Genomic DNA, 17,889 nt, shown 5'->3' with positions numbered 1-17,889 from the left:
TTTCTTTTTTTTTTTCTTTTTTTTTTTTTTTTTTTTTTTTTTTAACTAAAAGTCAGGTTAAAAAAAGTGAAGTAGCACAAGCGTAAGTTGGCTCATTGAACATTGAGAGCTTTGGTGGATCAGGACAGTATAGGTACCTCAGACCATGAAAAGATCGACGCATTGGTTGCAATGCGCCTGTAACGATGGGTGGAGGCGTTTGTCGATATCTAGTCGAGGAATCAAGGCATCCAGTCGAGGTTCCGGTGGTGCCAATTGCAAGCACTCGGCTGGTGTTAGCTAAAAATCAAGAGGGAAAAAATAGGGATACCCATTTAGTACGAGTTTCCAACTTCGTTTTAATCAAGATCAACTCTAAACTCGAATACTTTATCCAAGATGGATTGTTTAACCATAAAAACGCAGTGTCACAACGTGAAAAAAGAAATATTGATTGTTATTTACTAAACTCTAAAGTATGGATCCAACTATAAACCATTAAAAAGGCTGTATTGGATCGAAAGATATGCCACACAATTAATTATACACGATTCTATCACATTAATTTATTATTATTATTATTAAATATTAACTATTGACAAAAAATGTAAATTAAAAATTCAATTGAAAGTCTGAATTTTAATAAAGCTGTTAAGTATCAAGATTCCAGACAAACTGTTTCGTTTCGTAGCGCCTGCATTTATTGAAAAGCTCAAGACTCGTGATACGCTCTTAGTAATATAAATAAAAATAGTAAGATATGTAAAAAAATCACGTACTAAAAATATGTACTCACGAGGGCTGCCTGCTGTGGCATGGGTGCGATTCCAGGCACAGTGGCTGGATTGTAATAGTTGGTCGGGCTGACTGGTGGCGATGGGTAAGGCCAATAGAATATGGGCGGATAGGGTGTAGCGAATGATGCTGGTGGCGCACGTGGCAACATTGCAGGTGGTGGTGGCGGTGGTAGAATGGCACCCGCTGCCAACGGAGGTGGCATCATCGTGCTTCCTAAATGAGGAATGATTTAAGATTACTCGATTATAGCCAGAATTGTATTTTTCGAAGTCAACAATGTTGATACATCGCAAGTAACGGAGCATTCTGTTACTCATACTTTTCCTTCTCATTAATTCGATTCAATTTTTAATTTTTTTTTTTTTTTTTTTTTTTTTTTCTTTACAAATTCTTAAGTACCAATAGAAATTATTCTAGAAGTATTTTAAATGGACTTCATTTCATCATACATTTGTTACAGTAATGTTTCAGTATTTTTAGTAATTTTTAGTATTAATGTTACTGAGAAAAAAAAATTCTCGAAGTAAAATGAACCAGTGATTCGATTCGTGACCAGTGGAAAATTAAAAAAAAAACAAAAAAAAAGTATTATGCGAACGATTAATACCAAAAAGATAAATATGTGAATGACAGCCGATAAATTTATCTACCCAATGAAAAATTCTATATACAAAATAGTAACATCTACTTGGTTTCCTTATTATTTCATTAATACTTGCAAAATGCTAATGATAAAAAAAAAGAAAGAAAATACACCGTGAAAACGCCCCACACTCATCTTCCACTGCGAAACAGAATTTATTTTATTCATTCACTTACACAATGTACTTACTACCATCAACTACGCTTTTTCTATTTATATTACAAGCGTCCCTTTAAATTAATGAAAAATTGAATTAAAACAAACATACATAGACACGTAACTAATAGCAATGTATAATCATGTTGATGAAAATATAAATGTAATTTTAATGGTGAGATGATGAACCATAAGTACATTCCGCCAGCCAGTTTTTAGGAATAATGAGTTTGACTTGGCCTACCTGTAAGCACAGAAGTTAGTATTGCACGTAGAAGTCCCGCTACCAAATCGACTCTGCAACATTTTTACCGTATACCTCATCCTTTTACGTATGCCGCACCACCTTTAATGAGATCTTGCCCACATTCTCTTCCTTAACACCAATTTTTTTTTTTCTTTTACCAAATCACCAAATGTAACGAACACAAGAACCATGTATGTGCACAGTTGCTTTTCCTTTTTGTTTAGCTGTTCTCTTTGTTTTGTTTTTTTTTTTTTTTTGTTTTTTCAATGAGCCAAAAAAAGTAGATGAAACCAAAAAGAGAGATAAAGAAAGAGAGCACCTTCTACAGCAGATGCGCGGAAAAGCATATTTGCATGTCCCAAGTATAAATCACATCTCTTCTGAGTTGATAGTTTCCCAACTGTTTGCATAAGTCATTCCCAAACATTCAAGGATTTAAGTATGAGGAAAAAAAAAAAAAAAAAAGTAGTAATAGATGTACAGTAAACGTAAAAACAACAGGTTAAAAAAAAAGAGACTAGCCACTATTGTATTATGTAGGCGCAAAAACAAATAATAATGTACGAAAAACTTGTGACCCTTTAACATATCACCACAGTTTGAATGTACCTCCTTATATATTTTTTTGAGTGCACTTCTCGGCAGTTTGTTTTGGTCACATCACAGGACGTGAAGCACATTTTCCAATGTTATGCATTATGTTACTTATTGTCTGATAAGAGAAAATATCTCGAGCATGATAAACCTTTACTTGGAAGTATATGAATTTGATGGCAAAAAGTACAAGTATGGAAAATAAACTACAAAATATCAATTAAAAAAAAAAAAAAATACTACGTCAATAATTCAGGTTACATTTTACCATCAGAAGACAATTTTGTAGTTACTTCCGTTAAGATAAACAGCACTTGGAGCTAAAGCAGGCATCTTTGGTAATGTTATGTGTAGCAAAGTTTTCGCAACTGCATAATAGACAGTAGTGATACTGTAATTAATTGTTTTATTTTACATTCCAAACTTAAACTCTGCCACCACATTTAGATAAGGAAAATCATAAAGATATTTACTTTCAAAAGCTGACTTCATATTATACAAAAATAACTACTGATAGTTTATCAAATACCAGCTTCATTAATCAAGTTTGATTTTCAAAAACTTTGATAATATAAATTAATAGTCAGCCTACAAAAGCAAAAAGTAAAAAGTGATGATTGAAGTATGTAAGATTTATAAGGAATGGTAAGCGTCAGTAAATGTATAATGATAATCAACGGACGAAACATAATAATAGAAAATGAATAAAATTGGAAATTATGGAATCTTTGTGAGAGTGGTCTAAAGATACCAAAGATACCTGCGAATCCAATGAAGAATAGTGTAAAAGAAAATCCAAGCCTGCACTTGGATTGGGATGGGAGCGATGACCGTACTTTTCTCATGTTTCGCTCATCGTGAGAAATATTTATTATTATTATTTTCATGCAACCATATTATTTTAACACAAATGTATAAGAACACTAGCTTACATGCATATAAATCCCCCAATAAATTTACGTATTATGTGTGTGGTGAAGTCATTTGAAACAAATGTAATTTAAAATAATTAATTTAATTAGATTTAAAATGAAATAAGTAAATGCAGTATCTAATTTTTAATCCACTTTGAATCAAATTGGACTTCAAAATAAAAATTGCAGCTGAAGCAGAACTAAAAAACGTATAATTGACAAAATTATTCTGGTCAAAAAAAAAAAAAAAAATAAAAATAAAGTATTAATACCAACAAAAAAGTACGACCACCGTGCAAGGTATATATCAAGGAATGTAGAGACCACCAAAACCCCCAAAAGCGCAAAAAGATAATGTCCACGAGACACGATTACATTTATTAAACATGATTATTAAATATAATTATTGATATACAGAGAGTATACAGTATAGATAATAAAATTGTGTGCTGTGTTTGATTTTTCATATATATATATATATATATATATATATATATATATATATATATATATATATATATATATATATAATATCTACCCACAATAGTGTTTTTCATTATCATCGATATTAAGCCATGTGAGTTAACTTGATGAAAAAATAATTCTGAAGCTTTTTTTTCACCAATGCACTCATAACATTTTCGCTAATCACAACTAAAATTTAGAACTTATGTAGATTATTCCATCAATACGCTCGATAAACAATTACAGAATATTCTCAATCGCAGAGTGCTTGCTTTTCGTTTGTTTAAGATGTATTGATGAAGTTAGCTTTCGCGGAGAGAGCAGAGGCATAAGCTTGTACATGTGCACTCCCAACAGCGTAGCTGTTTTTTTTTTTTTTTTTTTTTTTTTTTAATAATAAAACATTTAGCTCACAGAGAAGCTAATCAAAGACCGTACAGTCTGAAGTAAGAAGAGGAAAAGAAGATCTCGTGGGCAAAATACGATATTACATAAATTTTGGCAAAATAGGGGACAATGCATATTAAGATTTCAAGCATTTTTTTTTTTTTTTTCATTTCTTCGTAATTCTACAGACCTTTTGATGGTTAATTTTCACAAATATATTCTGGTGAGCATTTTCAATAAAAGCAACTACCCAGTTATTTTAAGTAAGCCAAAATTCATCTTTCATATAGCCCCTAAATATGATTGTTATTGTTGTAAAAAAGTTTTTAAAAAAGAAAAAAAAAGTATCGTGTTTCGACCACATTCCAAGTAGAAAGAACCAAGTGTTAGCCACCATATCACCAGACAACACATCTAGCATAATATATATACTGAAGTCTGGAGTGAAAAAAAGGAATAGTTAGTACACGTGAAGAAAACAAAAAAAGTTCTCATCGAGGCAATAAAGTATAGGAGTCTTCGCACAAGACGCTGCCGTGCAGACCCGACGAAAGCCAACAGTACTACTTCCACGCAGCAATTTTGTTCTGACGCAGAAACATAATCGTGTAAACTTAAAACTTGGCACCAGACAATTTTTCAAACGTGCCCTCAAAAATGTTGACTGCGGACAGAACAAAATTTCTGCGGGACCAAAATGTCACACTTACACCCACAACCATTAATTTTGCCGTTTTTGTCCAAAGAAAAAATTTCCACCACTGCTCGAACGGACAAAATCACTGACCACGTCTCAAGAAGCATCTGTCAACGCTTCCGGTCATCAACGTATGCGATAAACAATTCATTTAATTATATACAATATGTTGTTAGTGCGCGATCTTGACCTTAAATCGCTTAATTTCATTCAATTAACAATTTTCACGCTGGCCAATTTTTTTTTTTTTTTTTTCGATAAAGGTGATTTATGATTACTTTTTCAAGATCAAAAGAATCAGGATGTACTTAGTAACAATATCAATCGCTCTTGACTACATATTTTTCTTACTGTAACATAAACATTCAGTCAGCAAGACCACAGCATCACTTTATTATTATAATTCATTATATTATTATTAAAATAAGAATGCATTTCCTTAAAAATTATCAAAATGTATGTATCTGCCTTAATAAGAAGAAAAAACACGCTATTTTGCTTCTCTGTTACGAATGAATTGAGACTCACGATTTTTTCATTTTTTGAGTTCCATCATAAAATTACAATTAAAGGCACATCCCTCATACTCAGGCAAGTAGAACCGATAAAAAAGGTTTTTTTTTTAAATAGTTCCAAAAATCACTGTTGAATGTCATGATTACTTACGTAAATACATTTATATTAATTATGCTTATTGCCGTACGCGATGTTTCGTGCACGTATTGTATTCTTCTTGGCAAAAATTGACTTACATAATATTACACCGTAATTAGCGAGATGGTGAATGATGGAGTTAGAATGAAATAGTACACATCTGAATCCCAATCCAAGCATTTTCGAACCAACACGAATTAAATCGTCATCACAAGTAAAAATAATCATCAACTAATTTTTTTTTTTTTTTTTTTCACTTAAAAACCAGATAAGAATTAAATTGCAAAAATTTTTCGGTTGGAAAATTTGCTCGAACGGTGTAAGTATGAATTGAGATACAGGATGGGTGTTGAATAAATGTTGTATATGATCGAAACAAACGGAGCATCGGAAAAGTCGTACTATAATAGGTAAGTTAAGAAAAACAAAAAAAACTCGAGTAAAAATAAATACTTGTAGAAATGCACTTGAGGAATGTCTTGAGCTACGATTGGTCCCATACTCCTGCGTGTTTGAATATATATGTATGTATGTATACTTGTCGATCAAGTCCTTAATATTAAACGCGACTTACGATATCTATTAGTCTCTATTTACTTTATACTTTACGTGCTACAAAATAAAGTTATTGTTAAATTATTGTCTCCCTTTGCCTTTGTACTTTGAATTGTTTTTTTTATTTATTTGTTTGCTCTTACAACCGGGTCCCAGATATGGTGGATTAAAGGTATCGATAAAAAAAGGGGGTTCGAGGGGAAAGACAAAGGATTGTGTGTTCAAGGGAGCGAAGCACCTTGGGAAATCATCTTAGTGATACATAAACGCATGCGCTAGGCCCAGAGCCCAATAGTTTGGTTTACTCATTTTGTTGCTTCATACATATATGTGTTATTGTCGACAAAAGAGTAAACCTTTTTTTTATATTTACTATATGTACTTAGAGGACAGAAAAAATAACATAGGCCCTCTCTTTCTTACTTAAGTAATGCATATAAACTAAGAAATATATTCAATTGATTATAGATTTATTTACAATATAAAGCCACAAGGAGATGACGACTTTACCTACGGGCTTGAAATCCAATTGATTCAGAAATCGAAAAAACTTTAATTCCCATCTGAGAACGAAAAACTTTGCAAATTCAACGAACTGTCTATTAATCGCGACAGGCATGCAATCATATACCAATTCCTTTCGTATATACTACAAAAGTAATTACGATTAAATGTATAAATATATATATAACTATGATTCATAGATAAATGATTTTCAATAGTTTTTAAGAAGAACAATCTAACGGATTGTCATCTAAGTACTTTATTTTATCACGGTAGGTATTGAAAAATATCGACATACAAAGGCACTTTGTCGGCAAGAGCCATTCATTACGAAAATAGTTTAAGAACAATGATTATTACGAGTACTATAAGCTCTCGGTTTCTAAGACGACTTGTCTCAATATTTTTATCAAAAATAGTAATAACTATGATTTTCAAGATGTTTGAAAATTTATTAACAAAATTTTGGAGAATAATAAAATATGAAAAAAGGCACTGCGTTTAACTATATAGATAAAAAAAAAAAAAAAAATAAGAAACAAGTGTCTCTTTAATCGTAGAATTTAATAATCATCCTCTACTATTTATAACAAGAAAAGTCACGATTATGATGTGTAGTAGAATAAACTATATTCAATTTAATTCTTTATGAAAACGAAAAATGTTAATTTTTTTTTTTTATCATAGGAATATTAAAAAAAAAATTTATATATATGTATAAATTAAAACCTACCAACTACGAACGAAAATGTCTAACAAATAAGTACTTATCAATGATTAGGTGTATGTAATTGTCTTGTAACTTTGTAATTTTCAGTTACGTCTATCAAACTAAATGGAATGCTGTGTCAGCAAAAATTAAATCTTTCAAATTGTTGAAAACATGTTCGTAGAAATATATATACAAAATAAATATATATGTATATGTAAATAATTGTAAAATAAGTAAGTTGGCTCCAAAACTTTTCCGCAAGAGGGACTCGCGTGCCATTCAATTGAAATCAAACACATCAAGCTGTGGTGATGACGTCGGTGGCTAAATATGATTTTGATTCAGCGACACGCAAACCTCTTGCTGAAAAGTGTTGGAGTACATGAACGATAATTAAACACTTTCTCCACAGCTCAAACGATCGTCAAACCCTCTGTTGAATTGAAGTAAAAATCAATTTTTTTTCTGCAAGAATCAAGCCAAAACTCGTAAAGATAAAAACTAGTTGGTCCAAAACAGAAAAAGCTCTATCACAAAGAATCGAGGATGCGACTCGCGGCTCAGATTTGCGGGAAGAACTGGGCGGGGTAGGCAAGGGTCGGCGGGGCTGTAGTCTGGGCTGTCGCGTGGAAGGCAGTAGAGGGCGTCTGCCAAGCTGGCCGTTTGGGCGCGGCTGCAGCTGTCTCGGCCTGAAAGGCAGACTCCCAGGATCTCTTGAGGCCCAGCAGGGCGGCGTGATTGATGGGGGCTCCAGGAATAATGGACGAGGCCCCGAGGAAGCCGGGAGGCGCGGCCGCTCGCAAAATGGGGATCCTGGGTTGGGGGACATTGAAGAAGAGGAGGGGCGCACTGTTGGCAGCTGCAGCGGCGGCCGCAGCCGCGGCTTGGTGCTGAGCCACTGCCTGGGCGTGCAACTGCTGCTCGTGGCTGTAGGCCGACGAGAGGCTGGGATGATGGTGGTGAGGGTGATGGGGATGATGGTGGGGGTGTTGCGCATGCGGGGACACGTTGGAGGGCAGTGCCAGAGCCTTGCTGGTGGAACTGGGCGAGGGGGCGGGAACGGCCGCGTGGGGGTGGTTGGACGCACCGTTCGAGGCAAGGGCCATGAGCCAGAGATCCTGGTTGCGAAGCGCCTGGGCCTGCACGGCTTGCGCCTGGGCCGCCTGGGCCTGGGCTTGGGCCTGTACCTGAGCTTGGGCCTGGGCCTGAACGAACGCGTGTATATCCCAGAGGGGCGCGGCAGGCTGGGGAGCGGGCACAGGGATCGAGACCTGGGCCTGGGCGGGTGGCCCGGGGGGCGGGGCGGCGCCGGGCGAGATCAGAGCCTTACCCGGTAGCGGAGCGCCAGTCAAAACCAGATTCATGTCGTCGCCGCTGCACTGGAACACCTCGATGTAGCGCTGCTTCTTGCCAAAGCTCATGAAACGGTGGTGGCGCTGCGAGGCGCACGCGTACGCGGCTCCCTCGCTGTTCATCTGGATGAAAGCCTCGCCCGAGGGTTGGCCCTGCAACGAAAATCGGTTGAGATCGGCATCGTCCACTCGACATTTTGTACGCAAATTCAATCGGAGCTTGACGCTGCCTACCTGAGCGTTGTAAACCATGTGGACACCCTGGTACTCGATGTTCTTGGAGTGGTCGCCCAGGAACTCGAGGATGTGCTCGACGAGGGCCTCATAAGGAAGGCCCCGCAAACGGATACAGTCCTTGCGAGTGCCGGACGTGATGTAGTGCTGCGGCAACATCGGCTGGATCTGGGGCAGCACTATCCTCTCGACGGGCTTGATGTCACTGACTCGGTTGAGCACCTATCAATCCGCACCAATCGATAAAGAGCGTCAAGACAACCTCCAATCTCGTTATATCAACGGTTAAAGAGCAAACGGCTCACCTGCTGCACCTCGGCGGTCGTGCTACGGAAGAGCTCGATGTACCGACTGCCGATGCAATCCCTGTGCTTGCTGAGGGCCTTGGCGGCATCCTCCTCCTTGGCGAAGAGCACAAAGGCGTCACCGGTGGCACGTCCGTCGGCCTTCTTGACGAACAACACACCATCCTCGGCGTCCAGCACTTGGCAGGGCTTTTGGCCGCCCGCGAAGAACTCGAGCACCTGCTTGGCCGTGCAGTCGTAGGGCAGGCCGCGCATACGGACTATCACCTGGGCACCGCGCGACAAAAACGCGTGCGCCTCGCCATTCGTGCCCCCGGCTACCGCGATAAAGTCCTCGCCCGACGACTTGTACACCTCGATGTAGCGCTGGTTTATGTGGTGCTTGTGCCTCTTCAAAGCCATGTCTCTGTGCTCTTTGCTCACGAAACGTACCAGCGCCTCGCCGTTGCGCCTCCCTTGGGCGCTCAGACACAAAGCCACGCCGCCCCTGCAACGACAATCACACCCATGGGTTACCTTGTGTGTTTTTATACAACTTGATTGAATTTTCGGGCGATTGGAAGGACAATAACACAATTTTTCAGCGCTCAACATTAAATGAAAAAAGTACGCTTGTTTATTGTACAAGAGAACGATCGGGGATACACTGTGTTTACTCTCCCGCGGTTCGGCTGGAAGCGATTAGTTTTACCCCCGTTTCAAACAATCGATATACACATCAATGGAAACATTTGAGGCCTCGCGTGTAAAGTCAGCACTATATACAAAATCAGCGATGTTGCAAAGCGAGACGTTGACGACGGCTCGGGCTGCAGTCGAGCTGTGGGGGAAATAAAAAAAAAAAAAAAAAAAAAAAAACCCCGAGCGATCGACAAACAACCCATCTCGTCTTCGTCGGCGATTTACAATCAGCTCTTTGGCAATATATACATATGTATTTATAGACACCGAAAAGCGAGAGAGTGAGAGAGAGCTTGATCCGTGACCCCAGATAAGACGCAGCTGCGTGTTACGCGCGCTCTATCGCGCGTGCGTTCGTTTGCGCAGTCGGGGTACGCTCACCATGCGCTTTTGGAAAAACAAAAAAAACAAAAAAAAAACGAGAGCTCAGCCTTAGACTTTTTCGAGCTCGCGATGGAACTTTAGGTGTACGCGTACATGCACACATACACGCGAGTTCATTGGCACTGCTCATGTCTATTTTTCTTTTCCCACGATGCGATTTTCAAATTATCGCGAATGAAAATTTCTGTACCAAGCAATCGGGGATGGGTGAATTTTCGCTAATACGTTAAGCCAATGAATTTTGATGGATTGTATTTTTTTTTCGTTTGATCGAAAATTCGGTTTAAAAATGAGTCTCTGTACAAGAACGTTTGTGCAACAATTAATCATAGACATTGCAATAAGTATAACGTATGTATGCATGTTAAACATAATAAAGTGCAAAATACAGTAAAGTGCTCATAAACCATCTACACATCTAAAATTTAATAACACTAGTATTATTTTTTACCTGAAGCTGAATTTATCCAATCGCTTGCACATAAACACATCATTAGTTCATTAATTTATTAAGAATATTAGGATGCAGGGTTTCTTATATAAATTTACGATCAACTAGTTTAAGAATTTAGTGATAATTGGGTATGTGTTGAATTGAAAACTTACTTTGCCACATTCAGACCACGGAAGAATTTCGCGACGTCCTGGTCAGACGATTGCCAGGGCAGTCCTCGTGCTTTCACCACGCAGTTGTTGTCTACTTTTTCATCTTTCGAGCTGTAATAACATTTTAGCGTTCGGTAACTATTTTTCATTCATTTTATGCAATAATAATACCACTAATAATTTATGAAATTACGGTAAAAGTGAAGTGAAGTCGGTAAATCACTCACCATATGCCGGGTTCCAAGACGAGATTAACAACCTCCGGGTGCTCGAAAACGTGTCCTGCAACAGTAAACGAAATTTCTTGTGAGCATTTAAAAAATACCACGTAAAGATCTTATACTTGGTTCTCTTGATCGAAATAAACAATAAATCGGTATCAAAAATGTTGAGCTACTCCTGTAGATTTACCCTTGAGGAACTTAACTCTAGCTACGCTGCGCATCTCAAGGTCCAAAGATCAATTTAAACAAAACTTTGACACACAAGTCTGTCACGATTCTAAACAAAAGCTTCCACAAAAGAGTCATCGCCAAAGTTTAATTAAAAAACTATTTCTCTACTGATGGGCGTTTACAAAAATGAAAAAAAAAAAACTGCGTCAAGTCAGAAAAGCCTCCAGCGAGAGAATGCCGCGCGACTGCAGCTCGTCGTTGCTACTTCCCCTTGTGAGTAATCCTACACCCTCATCCTGTGTCTCGTTTCTACGTTTTTAAAACCATACCAGCCGCCGATCGCAGTCCGGCAGGAGGAGGTGGACGACTCGAGTTCACGCCGATGCAGCGAAATATTATTTGCCGGTGCGCATATTTTCGCGAGCGGGAGATCGAACTTTCACTCGGAATTGATTGACGCAGCTTTATTCATTAATTATACCATTTTTTCCTCGGGAGAATTCATTGAAAGTAATGTAAAAACAACAATACGCAAATAACTGTATGTACCGCGTAAGGAGTTTCGGGTAAATGCATCAATGACTTTTCTTTTTGATTACAAGCAACTACCGCTTAAAAAACTTGTCAAAACACAGTGTACGAAATGAAAACATGTGCTTTATTTTTCAGATTATCGCAAATATCTTATGCAACACTTTTTTTGCAATGTTAAGATTTTCATGAGTAGCCGGTTTCTCTGCTGTACATTAATTCCTTGAGTTATCATTGAAAATGAAAAAAAAAAAAAAAAAAAAAAAAAAAAAGAAGAAGAAAAAATCGATTCCTTAATAAAAGTCTTTTCTGACCCTGGGATAATCTCCAAACTGAATCGATTCTCGAGTAAACATTAAAACCTTGCGAAACCGGAATGTTTTTGATGCAGCCGACATAACACGAATGTCATGTTATACATCAGCGAAAGATGTTTGTCGATCGACTGAACAGCTACTTATGCTAAAGTCATTTTGTTCCTTTTTTATGATTTATCAATCGAGCCTATTAATATATACTACTCTTCGGATATATCCGGAGGTATAAATTTTTTTTTTTCTATTCCACCTTACCATCTTTTATCATCCTCTGAATGACAGCGATCATGTCACCGGCTTCCTTTGCGTGATATTCGTTCTCCGTGTCGTTCGGCAGATTGAAGTCTGATTTTTTTTTTTTTTAATAGTCAAGGATACAATGTTGCACAATGTATATAATATAAAAATATTTGCGTAAGCTAAGAGCGATGATGAGCTAGTCGGATTTTTTGGGTCACCCTATCTTTAATTATACTGTTGTAACGTCAACTATTAATTAACTTTTTGTTAAGAGTTTCAACAAAGCGTTCAAAGTCTCGTTTTCCAACGACTAATTTGTGCCTTTGTTGCTGATTCACATAATACAGTCTCCAAGGACGTTGGATGACGTTGCACTTTATGAAAGAAACATATTTAATGAACTATACGGACATGGAGAAAGAAATTTATTTTCTTAAAAAAAAAAAAAAAAAAAACAACAACAACAAAAACATGTATATTGTGTTGATAACTTTGGTCTCAAAGCATAACAAACAATCGAGATAACATTTGAGTTAAAAAGGAATGGTACGCAGTATTATAGAATATCTTTAGTCTTAAAAGCTGCTTTACAATCCTTAGCTGTATTGTTAGAGTGGCATAAAACAACCGTACTTCGCTTCACACTCTGTTTTGCTTTAGTCAAGGTATATCATTCGCCAAACCGCGCTGGACTTCTACGAATTTTTTGTCGAAAATGCTGCTCTGAATTCAAAAGTTCATAGCAACTGAATAAAATTACACTCTCAAATTTTTGGTAGGTAGTATTCGTCATGTCGGTGTATTTGTCGTAAACTTCGTACTGTCAAGGGCGTAAGTTGTCACTCGCAACCATATAGCCATTTCATAAGTTATACTACAAGAGGTCATTTTATTAATGCAACGTTTGGTACATATTGCCACTAACGAAACATAACAAATGAAATGCAATGTGCACGCATGTAAACATTTATTTTCCTTATGTTCCGTGCCGATTGTCTACTAAATAAACGGTACTTGAAGATCAGAACTTTACTTCATCACGAAGAAATTTTTTCATCTTCAAGTTATCTTTGATATTACAGTTGGAGTAAACTGAAAATTTTTACTTTAGTCCACGGTAACATACGTGTGACATTACCGAACAAGTCTTTCTCACAACCTGTGCCCGTTCGAATGCAACATAATATTATTGTGGACCAAAGCGGAATATTGAGTTGCTATTGAGCGTTTGTCTTTGTAATTCGTCAATTACTGGAATCGAGTGGAAACTCGAGGCTACGAATTGCCGATTTCCATGCATTTCAAGCCGACACACTGCAAACGTGATTCGTGCCTTCGAGCAGAAACGAAACAACCACATTTGCACTTGAAACAACTTGCCGCGTATACATGAGCTACTCGAGAAATTTCTTCAGTTCCGTCACAAACGAGTGTAAAAGAAGAAGCAAACGCGTACTCGTGTTTGCCAAAAAAAAGAAAGAAAAAAAAAAAAAAAAGAGCAATGGCCGTGGTTTATTTTTGCCTCTGCGTACCGATCAAACCCGAGTTACGTAATTTCACAATCAGCCCGGGTTATTTCGAGTCCCCAAAGACGCGCAGCTCATTATTCAAATGACGGCCCCTCTCCCTTGGCATCACGGCATGCGATACTCACTTTTGAAATTCGAGCCTAAAAAGCAAACTCTCATCTTTCAACTGCGCATAATAATGCAACGATGCACGCGCGCTTATCGATCGAACCCGGTGTTATGGTGAAGGAAATCGGTAACGCTTTGAATCCAAATATATATAAACGTGTAATGTATGTGTTTACTTTACGAGGGGGGAAAAAAAAAGAATCCCCGTATTGTATAACACTGCTTACCCGGGCGATCTTATCTCTCGAGCTCCAAAACGAGAAATGTGACACCAAGACGGTAGCTCTGGAAAACTATGCCTAGTTGTGCCGATAAGAGAGCTTTTTTTTCCTCCTCCTTCGCGCCCGGGAACGCTCGACTTACTGGCGCAGCTGTCGAGAGGCCCGCACAGCCTCTAGCCGTAATCTCACGGCGGCGCTCCGTGACCTTTAAACCGTGCACCCGTCCCATGACGCGTTGATAAGAAGAGACGAGGGGCGGCAAGTATGACGGAAAGCTCGAGGATGAGCTTGCGCGGGAACGCGGTGTAGACTATGGAAGGCAGCGGAGACGTCGTAAGAGTTTTTGGTGGTTTTATTTTTAAAAGAAGCTTGTGTTTATTTGGATGTCTGTTTACTCATCTGCACGACATTTTTTTTGTACCTCTTCCAAGTGCGAAAGATAAAAAAAATAATAAAAAAACCTCACAACATACATCGCACGCAACACTTGGGTGCACGAGCAACGAGCGAACGTTACCAGCCTACCATTTTTTTTGTTCTTTTATCATCGTATACACACAAACGTTCATCTTCAAAGTCCAAAGAGACCCAGCGAGGTGGTACGCGGCTATAAAATCGAGAAACAAAAGAAAGTCACGGGCAATAGTCTCCGATGTGAAAAAAGTTACAGATACCTCGGCGTGTGCACGCACCTCGATTGATATCACCAGTAACAGGTGGTTTAGTTTTTGTCAATTGCACGAACGCTGTATACATCGACGCAACGATATTTATAATCGTAAAAAAAAAAAAAAAAAAATGTCAACGACCGCACCTGTACTCGCATCGCGTACCATTACTTGTGCGTACACAATATCGGTGATTATAAGTACTTCTAGCTTGGAAATTCTACTAGCCGATTTTACGAGCTCCCTCGCGAATTAGGTTTACAGCCTCTCGTTTTTGACGCTCGATCAATTTTTACGTCACCGAGTCCCGTTTTTTTTTTCTTTCCTTCAAAAAATCGTTCTGTGCAAATTTTTTTTTTCCGTTCGACGATCGCGTGTTTGTTTTGGCTGATTTCGATAAGCCGATCGAGCGAGCGTTCGAGCCAAATATTTTTTCTGGATGGCAGTTTTGTGAGAAAACAATTGTCGATAAGAAGACGATATAGTTGTGCTTTGCGGGATAAAACAAACAAACGACGCACGCTTACAAAGATGCAAGATCGAGGAATTTTTCATACCTTTGCTGAAACACGTATGATTGATATTTTTTACTTGGATTTGTCCGAATATAATGTAACAAACAACAATAACGAAACTCCACTGGTCGCCCGATCGGCAAAATAAAATCGCGTATACGTATACCAATGCTCGGGTGTACGATTGCACGATCCAAGAACTGTGCGGTGCACTTTTACGATATACTGTGCCTCGATTCTTCCGCTCGGCAACCACGACGACGCAAAATAATACTCTACACACCCCAAATCAACTGTACCCAACAAAGTTATCTTTGTTCCTTTAGCCAACGAGTTCGGCCAGCCCGTATCGATTTTTGGCAATTTAATTTTTCAAACCACTCGGCCAGACTCAACTTATCGAGAGGATAAAAAGAAGGGAAGAAAAAAATATATTTACCTCTGTTAACACTCATAGACGCTATTATGGGTGCAATCGTAGTTGGCGGTGAACACGCACTTCCAACTCTAATACCGATCCCACGGCGATCGGGTGCTTTTCCACCGCGAGTTAATTTTTGTCTCAAAACGAAGGAAAATCCGGACGATTCGCCGCACACGCCGACGCACGCGTGAGGTATGCCGCACGAGTCACGCCAACCAAACCAAACAACGCGACTCTCTCCGGGAGAATGCGAGCGCGTGTTCCTCGCCAACGGCGCATACCTACCAAGTTAATGTATTACTGTACTCCGGGGACGACGAGTGTACGTCAGCGATGGGATATAGTTCCGGCCAGATTTGGGAATTCTCTAGGACCCAACCTCTCTGACGTGGGAAATCACTAGATCAAAAAAAAATTAGTACCAAAGGTGACGCGCGAGATTCAAATAAGGTCCAATAACACAAGCATCCATCACCTGATGACCCGGGGCGCCTACTGGCCACTCTGTTAAATAATCAATTAATAATAACACAAGCGCCTATCACCTAATGACCCAGGGCGCTTACTGTCCACTCTTTTAAATAAACAATTATTAATAAATAACACAAGCGCCTATCACCTGATGACCCAGGGCGCTTACTGGCCACTCTTTTAAATAAATAATTATTTATAACACAAGCGCTTATCACCTAATAACCCGAGGCGCTTACTGGCCACTCTTTTAAATAAATAATTATTTATAACACTAGCGCCTATCACCTAATGACCCGGGGCGCTTACTGTCCACTCTGTTAAATAAACAATTATTAATAAATAACACAAGCGCCTATCACCGTATTACCTGGGGCGCTAATTGCAAATCTAGTAAATAAATAATTATTCATAAGTATGTCAAGCACCTTCTTCCTGAGGATCCAGGACACTTGTTTGCAACACTATTAAATGATAAAAACTTGATCGATAAAATATTACTTATATCACAATTTTGATTGCCTATCTAGTACGACAAAGATCTTTTTAATTGGCGCTCTTGTAATTACTTGATAATTTATTATTCAATAGTAGCTAGTAAGCGCCCCGGGTCATCTGGTGATAGGCGCTTGTGTTATTTATTAATAACTGTTTATTTAAAAGAGTGGCCAGTAAGCGCCCCGGGTCATTAGGTGATAGGCGCTTGTGTTATAAATAATTATTTATTTAAAAGAGTGGCCAGTAAGCGCCCCGGGTCATTAGGTGATAGGCGCTTGTGTTATAAATAATTATTTATTTAAAAGAGTGGCCAGTAAGCGCCCCGGGTCATTAGGTGATAGGCGCTTGTGTTATAAATAATTATTTATTTAAAAGAGTGGCCAGTAAGCGCCCTGGGTCATCAGGTGATAGGCGCTTGTGTTATTTATTAATAATTATTTATTTAAAAGAGTGGCCAGTAAGCGCCCTGGGTCATCAGGTGATAGGCGCTTGTGTTATTTATTAATAATTATTTATTTAACAGAGTGGACAGTAAGCGCCCCGGGTCATTAGGTGATAGGCGCTTGTGTTATAAATAATTATTTATTTAAAAGAGTGGCCAGTAAGCGCCCTGGGTCATTAGGTGATAGGCGCTTGTGTTATTTATTAATAATTATTTATTTAAAAGAGTGGCCAGTAAGCGCCCCGGGTCATTAGGTGATAGGCGCTTGTGTTATTTATTAATAATTGTTTATTTAAAAGAGTGGACAGTAAGCGCCCTGGGTCATTAGGTGATAGGCGCTTGTGTTATTATTAATTGATTATTTAACAGAGTGGTCAGTAGGCGCCCCGGGTCATCAGGTGATGGATGCTTGTGTTATTGGACCTTATTTGAATCTCGCGCGTCACCTTTGGTACTAATTTTTTTTTGATCTAGTGATTTCCCACGTCAGAGAGGTTGGGTCCTAGAGAATTCCCAAATCTGGCCGGAACTATATCCCATCGCTGGTGTACGTGCAGTTGTTGGGCTCTCCGAAGGGGCGCGCGCAAGCTTTCTTTTCAAAGGCCCACTGCGTATACACACGTATCACCTAGTATATTATACCCACAAGTATATGTATTATGT

At 38.6% G+C, this 17,889-nt stretch overlaps 1 protein-coding gene across 3 annotated transcripts in view; it reads right to left on the bottom strand.

The window, feature by feature from the left end:
- Positions 1–17,889, bottom strand: part of LOC106641978 (RNA-binding protein fusilli) — a 41,459-nt gene continuing 23,570 nt past the window's right edge. The window contains exons 4-11 of one of the 3 annotated variants that reach the window (XM_089590695.1): positions 12,366–12,455; positions 11,095–11,149; positions 10,868–10,978; positions 9,197–9,683; positions 8,892–9,113; positions 8,636–8,810; positions 776–990; positions 1–279 (exon numbers count right to left, since the gene is read on the bottom strand). In XM_089590695.1, the coding sequence (XP_089446821.1) occupies positions 139–279; positions 776–990; positions 8,636–8,810; positions 8,892–9,113; positions 9,197–9,683; positions 10,868–10,978; positions 11,095–11,149; positions 12,366–12,455 (1,496 nt within the window). In that variant the 3' untranslated portion in view covers positions 1–138. Of the gene's footprint in view, positions 280–758; positions 991–7,308; positions 8,811–8,891; positions 9,114–9,196; positions 9,684–10,867; positions 10,979–11,094; positions 11,150–12,365; positions 12,456–17,889 lie in introns of those variants that run through there. The other 2 variants (XM_089590696.1, XM_014356598.3) reach the window with 2 other exon arrangements.

This window comes from Copidosoma floridanum, unplaced genomic scaffold, assembly GCF_036245765.1.
Source record: "Copidosoma floridanum isolate Cflo_tuat_1 unplaced genomic scaffold, Cflo_Japanese_pri ptg000013l, whole genome shotgun sequence".
Taxonomy (NCBI): Eukaryota; Metazoa; Arthropoda; class Insecta; order Hymenoptera; family Encyrtidae; genus Copidosoma; species Copidosoma floridanum.
The sequence above is the reverse complement of the archived record's forward strand: the minus strand, read 5'-3'. Positions and strand labels throughout refer to the sequence as shown.